The following is a 7565-nucleotide window of genomic DNA, read 5'->3' as shown; positions in this document are numbered from 1 at the left end:
TTCTGACCGAGAGACCATTTATCCTCTGCGCTGCCAAGACACCTCAGCTATTGCTTTTCTATGGGCTCCAGGCCATACTGACCTTCCCTGTTTCAAAAATGTCACGTTTTCCCCCTCCTGAGATGGATGGAGAAACAAGTGCATGTGCCTCACCCTAAAAATAAGCTGCTTCTGGTCTTTGGTTAGCAGCCACAGTGCTATATTAAAGAATAAAACCATTATAATAGAGATACATCAGCCCAGGAGAGAAAACGGCCGCACTCCGTCCCATCGCTTGGATCCCCACCGGGATGAGCGGTGACACGGCCAATCCTGTTTGGAAGAACTGGAACCACATTCAACGAAATTACTGATTAAAGGACTTGTAACACGTTTAAGAATGTATACTTGATCCAAGGCAGAGGACTCAAGCTTGATGACAGTGATTCAGCTTCAGGGTGTGGATTTCTCACCTGATTTACGTGTTGATCACGGGCTGCATGGAACAGAAAGAATTACAGTACCAGTGGCATAGTCTTGTCTGGCTGATCTCTTTAGCATGAATCAAGCCTATACAGTGACTTTGGTCTATTCTATGCTGTGGCCTCTGCCACCTATTCTACTGAGCATATACAAATTCAGAGCTATTCCAGGGCGTGACAAAAAATATGGTCATCAAACACCTGCTTATTGGACTTTTCAAAGGTCTCGCTGCAGACCGGGCACTCCAGAAGGTGGCTCCGCACGTGGGTCTCGTACTGACTCGTTTCAATCTCGTCAGGAAAGACTTCATCGCACATGGGGCACTTCCTTACAGAAGCCTGAAGGAAAAAAGCAAATGCAAACAAAGTCAGTTTAAAAAAATTATATTCAAAGAGAAGAAACAGCAAAAGTTTAGAAGTTGGGTATTATCACTTTTGGACAAGTCTTTCTGACTCCTAATGCTCTCAGGTTTTCCAACGTCTCCAGGCTTCTCTAAATAGCACTTCAAAGTCAAGAGCTTCTGAGAAGGACCCTAACTTTCCATCCTACGTAGCACATGTCCGTGCCTCCAGTACGACATAAGGTATTTAGCAGCAGCGTGCTGCTCATTCTGACATTAGATGCTGCCAAGAGCTGGTCCTTAAAGATTAAGGTCAACAGAGTTTCCTTTCTCTTCCTTAAGACATACAACTCCCATTAATTCTACATGTTAATCATATGTGGCCCCATTTTGTTGTCCACTATCTTACCAGGACTAAACTAGTAAGTAGCCAATTGGCTACAGAGCTGAACTTGGAGCTTTTCATTTCGAACCACTAATTTGTGCCCAAAACCCACCAATTCATGTCCAGTCGTGTCCACTTTACTTACTACGTCTGCAGCTCCTGCCCCCAGGTTTGCTCCTGCAACTGGAAAGAGAAGAAGTCAATTTAGCCACCACTAAACGATTACCAACGCAATGTGCTGATAACTAGTAATTCCTGAAACATGAGGATGTGGCTCTGGATCTAAACCTCTATATTTAGGGCTATGGAAACTGGCCATAAGCCACAGAACTAGCAGTTCGCAGCTGAATAAACTAGCTAATAGTTGTCTCTCTTGGCAGAAAATGAACAGACAGCTGATGACTTAAGTCAACTCTTCACACCTGGCAGCATTTTGCAGCTGTCAAGTCATCTGCACGCATGCAAAGCCGCACAGAGGTGCTGCTAATGTCTTTTGTACAGCATTTGATTCGAGGAGGATCATTTGCTGAGACTCTTAACTGCCACGGATTTGCGGTTTCAGACAGAACGCCAAGTACTCTCACCACAATACGGATTTCCAAACAGAAAGCCGCCTCCTTCAGGAGCTGCAATTGGAGCTTGAGCTTGTGAAACAACACAGAAGGAAGAAACTTCTCTAGTCTGCGAGAGCTGCCTCAGGAGCGCGTCGTTCTCTTCCCTTAGTTTCTGCAAAGGAAGGGACAGAAGGGCAGAGTGGACTTCCAGAAGCTCAAGAGACCATTTCAGAGAAAAGTCGCGCTTTGCACCAACGTACATCCTCTTACATCAGAATCAAAATTGCTCTGAGCTTCTTTCAGGTAGCTCAGTGTTAGTCCTGCTTGACTGACTGGGAACTCAACACCAGACTGAGAGATTAGCGTCGTATTCGATACAGGAGAAAGGCAAGGGACTTGTGCCAAGTTCTCACCTGATTTTCCTCATCAGCTTCATTCTTTTTTGCCTGCAGAATCTGAGACAAACGCTTCTGTTCCTCAAGTTCTTTCATTAAGTCCCGGTTTTGTTCCTATGAAGGAAGAGTAGTGTGATTTGGGAACTCATGGTAGACTAGCAAATCAAACGGTGACAGCTCCAAGCACTGGAGCTGCCCTTTTCTTTTATATCCTTCACATTCCTTCAAGGAGTGATTTCCCATGCTGAGGTTTGTGGATTATTTCTAAAAGGTCTGCAGAAGTTACCCAAGAAAAACAAACCTTAAATTACACTTAAATTTGTTATATGTATAGTCATCTGCAATATCACCGGGAAATTGAGAGGGTTCTGCAAATTGCAGGAAGGTGGAAAACAGCGATGTCAGTGAATCTCAGCTCCCTCTGTCCCCTGTGGGACAGACCACCAAAGAAACTTTGTATTGTTTACAGCTTGTTTTGGTGCATTCTGAGCATATTGCATCTATTTTATTGGTCATTAAATGCTCAATTTGAGATATTAAAGATGAAAATGAGACAAAAACATCAACAGAGAGAAGAGAAGAGAAGGAGGAGAGGAGGAGGAGAGGAGGAGGAGAGGAGGAGGAGGAGGAGGAGGAGAGGAAGAGAAGAGAAGAGAAGAGAAGAGAAGAGAAGAGAAGAGAAGAGAAGAGAAGAGAAGAGAAGAGGAGAAGAATTTCATAGGTTTACATTTTCCTAAAGAACCCAGGTAACCAAAAAAGGAACTCATACACCACGTAGTTGCTCAGGATGGCTCAGTTCTCTGCCACAGGCAAAGCAAAGCAAAGGAGGGCACCTATATGTTTGCTACCTGCAGCTGGTCCACGTGATCCAGGGCTGTTTTCAGTCTGGTTTCCAGGCGTTCTTTGTCAGAGGTCACCTTCTGAATTTGCTCTTTGAGTCTGCTCACAACAAATCAAAACACACCATACTTTCACAGATGGAAACTGAATCCATAAAGGCAAGGTGCTTACATGAAATCCTGTTCTGAGATACGCTGTAAATACACTTACTGCTGCAGTTCTGCCTCTCTGCAGTCATCCAGCTCCTTTAGATGTTTATTTTCCTTTTTCAGGGAATTCAGCTCCAGCTCCAGTTTCTCTGTGTTGCTCCTTAGAGACTCTAAACTATTCTGCAGCTCCTGAAAATCACAGTGAGGTTGACAGGTTGACTCAGCCCCTCTTCATCTTTCAGACTTCAAGCTTCTAACTTATTCTCTTAACTTTTTTGTTTACCTGGGCCTTGCTGAGCTCTTCCTGCAGACCGATGTTTTGTTGCTGGAGACGTGCACAGCTTGCTTTCAGCTCCTCATTGTCTTTACGTAAATTTTTATTTTGTAGTTCAATCTCTTCCACTTCTCCCTGGCAAACAGCAAACTCGTTCGGTCATAACAGAGGCACTGAGAAGCTAAGTTCCAAAAGCACAGTGCGAAGAGCAAAGAAAGATGAGCTCTGCAAAAGGGAACACTGTATACCTCCCCGTGCTCGAACACTGAGCACACACCACCCTGATCTTTGGAGATGCTCAGCGCTGCAGAATTCCGCAGGGGAAGAGAGGACACGTACCTGTGTGGTGACCACTAGGATATCATCCTCAGTCTCTGCTCGGAACTGGAAAGGCACACTGGCTCCCCGGACCACGCCGTCCTGGTCAACGTAGCAGAACTGGTAGTATTCGTCATCTTTCGGTAGGTAGTAAGCTTCAGACAAACACAACAACCCCGTCATATACCGCTTCTAATTATTCAAGTCACTTAATTACATAGCATGGAAAGTGAGAACCTCAGAAAACTGAGACATCCTCGTTCAGAATTGTTCCTGCACCGTTAGTAATTCCTGGTGCCAGTGACGAGAACGCAAACAATATCACTCAGTCAAGGTGGCAGAATGTAGCAGATTCCAAATTTTGTGATTTATTACAGGTTTTGAAATAAATCTCCCAAAGCATGGTCCTACAGATTATTATCCGACTATGGCGCTTATCAGTGGCAGCAAAGTGGGAGTCTGTGCGTGCGTGTCCGTGTGTGCAGAGCATAGACATCCCCCCGTGACCCAAGCTCCCGACTCACCTTTGAACTGGATCTGTTGCTGCACAGCGCTGCCACTGCGGGTGTCACCGGGCAGGGGAGCCCACATGAATGTGTAATATTCCCGGGTTGTTTTCCACCCCACCTGCAACAGCAAAATTGTTAGATGGCATCGCACCATTCATGTTTATCCTACGGTAATATTTCCACACAGATCAGTTACTGGAAGGATTTTTGCATCGATATCCTGACTTCTAAGAATTGTGGTCTGTGCAGGAAAGGATAATCAGAGGGTTTGATTAGCCTTGAAGCTGTTCAGGTCACAACTGGCCTGTTGTCCCCAGGCACAATGAAGATGTCCCATTACATAAGATTATTACTGAAAAAAAATTCCTCAACCCTGTTCTACCAAAGCCCAAGCTGTCCGTTTCTGCCTGCTGCTGCCTTCTCATCCTTGGCACACGTGCTTTCACAGTATTCACCTACCCGGAAGATGCCCACCCAGTCCTTCCCGCGAGGAACGATGTTCTGCGTGAGGGTGTAATAACAGGTTATGTCTCCTCCGGGAACGTAAAACTTCTCCACGTTGTTGAAGACGACCTGGGAGAAGTGGCAGTTGTCTAAGAGGACAGCAGTAGTGGGCGGATCGTCTGAGGTCTCATCCATCGTGGAAGTCTACAAGAATCATTGAATCATAGAATCAAGGTTGGAAAAGACCTCAAGGATCATCAAGTCCAACCCAACACCACCTAACTCACTCCCCCATGTCCCCAAGCACCACATCGACACGTTTCTTGACCCCCTCCAGGGATGGTGACTCCACCACTTCCCTGGGCAGCCTGTTCCAATGCCTGATCCCTCTTTCAGTGAAGAAATTTTTTCTAATATCCAGCCTAAACCTCCCCTGGTGCAACTTGAGGCCGTTTCCTCTTGGAAGGAATAAGGGGATTATCTCCAGATGCTGAAGGGTATGAAGAGGTTCAGCTTGGGAATGACACAGCTGTGAGGTCCAAAACCCCCTAAGCACACACTGGGGTTTCTCAAGACACACGAGCTCACAAGTCCCTGCCGCTGCAGCCAGGCTGCTCCTGACACCCACGGCAGCTTGCAGATCCTCTTTCGCAGACATCTTTCCTCTGACCGCTGCTTCCCAGGCACGGAAGCTGTCCCAGCGTGGCACAGCCGTCTCTCTCCTGCGTGGGACCCCAGGAACCAGACCCGCTGACTATCCCACCCATCTGCTCCCCAGAAGAGGCAGCAGTACCACGCAGCAGGAGGAGCACGCGTGCCTGCTGGTGGGACCCCACGCTTGAAGACCCCGCTGGAACGCCGGCTGTCCCCACATGCAGCCTCACATCATGTTTTTACTGGGATTTGACACTCCAAACACATCCCCCCATTTATAATTAACGTGGGGGTGCTTTATCCGTAGAGCAGCACATTGCTTGAGAAGAACAGACGTTTCGCTGCATCAGTAGCATAAAGACAAAAATAGGAGCTTGCAATCGATCCTGCCAGGAGCTCCAAGACTCGTGCAGTCCCAGCCCTGACACACTCCACCTTCCCAGGCTGTGGTGAGACACACCAGACACACTCATGCTGCTGATAACCAAACTCAACAGCCTCCTGGTTTTCCACATTCAAATCCAACGCAACGACTTGACCTCCAAACACAGGATCTTTCGTCTTCAGCTTCCTGGCTCCAAGGGCAGAGAGGTACCTTGCTAAGCTCAGTTCCCATGGAAGAGCACAAACGGAGGAGATCCCGGTGAGGCAGATCGTCGCAGTTCCGTCTCGCAAGCCTGTGTCCTGAGGCTATTATAGCCTCGCTACTCGTGACTGCTACGCTGAAACTGCAAGATGATTCTCGGTATCGAAATGAATATATTGCATGACAGCAGGGTCAACAAACAGCATTAAAGCTTTTGCGTGAGTTATCTACAAAGGAAACTTTGCGGCGTGTCGTGACACCACAAATCACACAGCATAAATCTCTAGTGGGTGAATCGATCCAAACAGTATCCGAGCTGCCAGGAGCCTAGGCAGGACTGGAAGCAGGACACTAAATCACCCTCTTTGCCGCTGCGTCTCGCAGGCAGCCGGCGTTCAGCCCTGGCAATCTGTCAAGGGGCAGATCACTGCCGAGAAAACCCAGCCGCCAATCCCGGACAATTCAATTCCAGGAATCCAAAGCAGAACCTTCTCAGCTGATCCCAGTGACAGCAGCAGCAAGGATCGACCTCGGAACGGAGGGAAAGTTCATCATGAACAACCATCCCACCGGAGCATTTCAGGTCATCTCCAATCCAGACGTTTCACATGGAAATTAACTCCCTGGAACCCTTCTTCTTTTTTTTTTTTTTTTGGCATCACCCAGGAGATCGTCTGTTTTCTGTGCCAAAGATCAGCCTGGAAATCAGGCAGAAGTTTAGATGGGGATTGTGGGGCTGTTCTTGGAAAGAAGAAGGTATCCACAGCTGGAAAGAGCAGCGATAACTGCACTGACACAGGCTGCCTCTGGAGGATGGAGAATTCTTCCTGCTGGGAGAGGAAAGCAGGGCAGACCCTAGCAATGGATGTGGTGCAATCCTCCAGGACACCCCGGGCTGCAGCTTCACCTTTAGCTTCAGTGAAGCATAGGAAATGGCACGTGATTCATCTAAGCCTCATCTTTATCTGGCTGATGTCAATCTTACCTACCCTGATGTGCCTCATGATTTGCAGTTCCTGAACACCAGGGACCTCTTGACAGCCACCAGACAGAAAACAAAACAAAACAAACAAAAAAAACCCCAAAAAAACCTAAGGACAGCACCTTAGTCAGGTTATTGCATTGCTTCAGGACAGGACATGAACCCTTGCAGCCACAAGGCTTAAAAGCAACTTGCAAAGAAACGAACAGTCAGTGTCTGGACGCAACAAAACAATACATCCTACTGCAAAAAAATGTGTTGGTTTTGGTGAAAATAATTGTGATCTTGAAGGAAAACAAACCCAGCGGCCATGCAGAGTGTGCTGATGGCAGAGTCTGCAGTTCACTTCCAGGAAAAGATGTCAGGAAGCAGAGAGGGGAGGACATTTATTAACGTTCACCTTCGGGGTGTTAACCACTGACGGGCAGTCCCAGCTGACGAGGTATCGTTACAGCTCCCGCAGAGCGGAATAAATAACGCTTCCTCCGGTGTCCAGGGCCTAGCCTCTCTCCAGGGACTTGCTGGGTGTTTTCTGTCGCTGTTTCCTTCTTCCATTCACCTGCAGAGCCCCCAAAATGCAGAAAAACACAGATTCCCCTTTCCCAGGTGAGACCAACTTCCACCCGCGGCTGGACACCGGGGACCGCGGCCGGGATCCACCGGGGACACCCCG

At 47.6% G+C, this 7565-nt stretch overlaps 1 protein-coding gene across 1 annotated transcript; it reads right to left on the bottom strand.

Annotated features, from left to right (window-relative positions):
• Positions 1-623: 623 nt before the first annotated feature.
• CALCOCO2 (calcium binding and coiled-coil domain 2) lies at positions 624-5940 on the bottom strand. Its single transcript, XM_010079271.1, has 11 exons — positions 5920-5940; positions 4686-4874; positions 4242-4344; positions 3739-3872; positions 3409-3534; positions 3187-3314; positions 2985-3075; positions 2155-2250; positions 1772-1913; positions 1333-1370; positions 624-800 (listed from the first exon to the last, which is right to left on the bottom strand). Exons 1-11 carry the CDS (start codon positions 5938-5940, stop codon positions 624-626), a joined length of 1245 nt encoding a protein of 414 aa, XP_010077573.1.
• Between the last annotated feature and the right edge of the window lie 1625 nt (positions 5941-7565).

This window comes from Pterocles gutturalis, unplaced genomic scaffold, assembly GCF_000699245.1.
Source record: "Pterocles gutturalis isolate BGI_N339 unplaced genomic scaffold, ASM69924v1 scaffold47973, whole genome shotgun sequence".
Taxonomy (NCBI): domain Eukaryota; kingdom Metazoa; phylum Chordata; class Aves; order Pterocliformes; family Pteroclidae; genus Pterocles; species Pterocles gutturalis.
The sequence above is the reverse complement of the archived record's forward strand: the minus strand, read 5'-3'. Positions and strand labels throughout refer to the sequence as shown.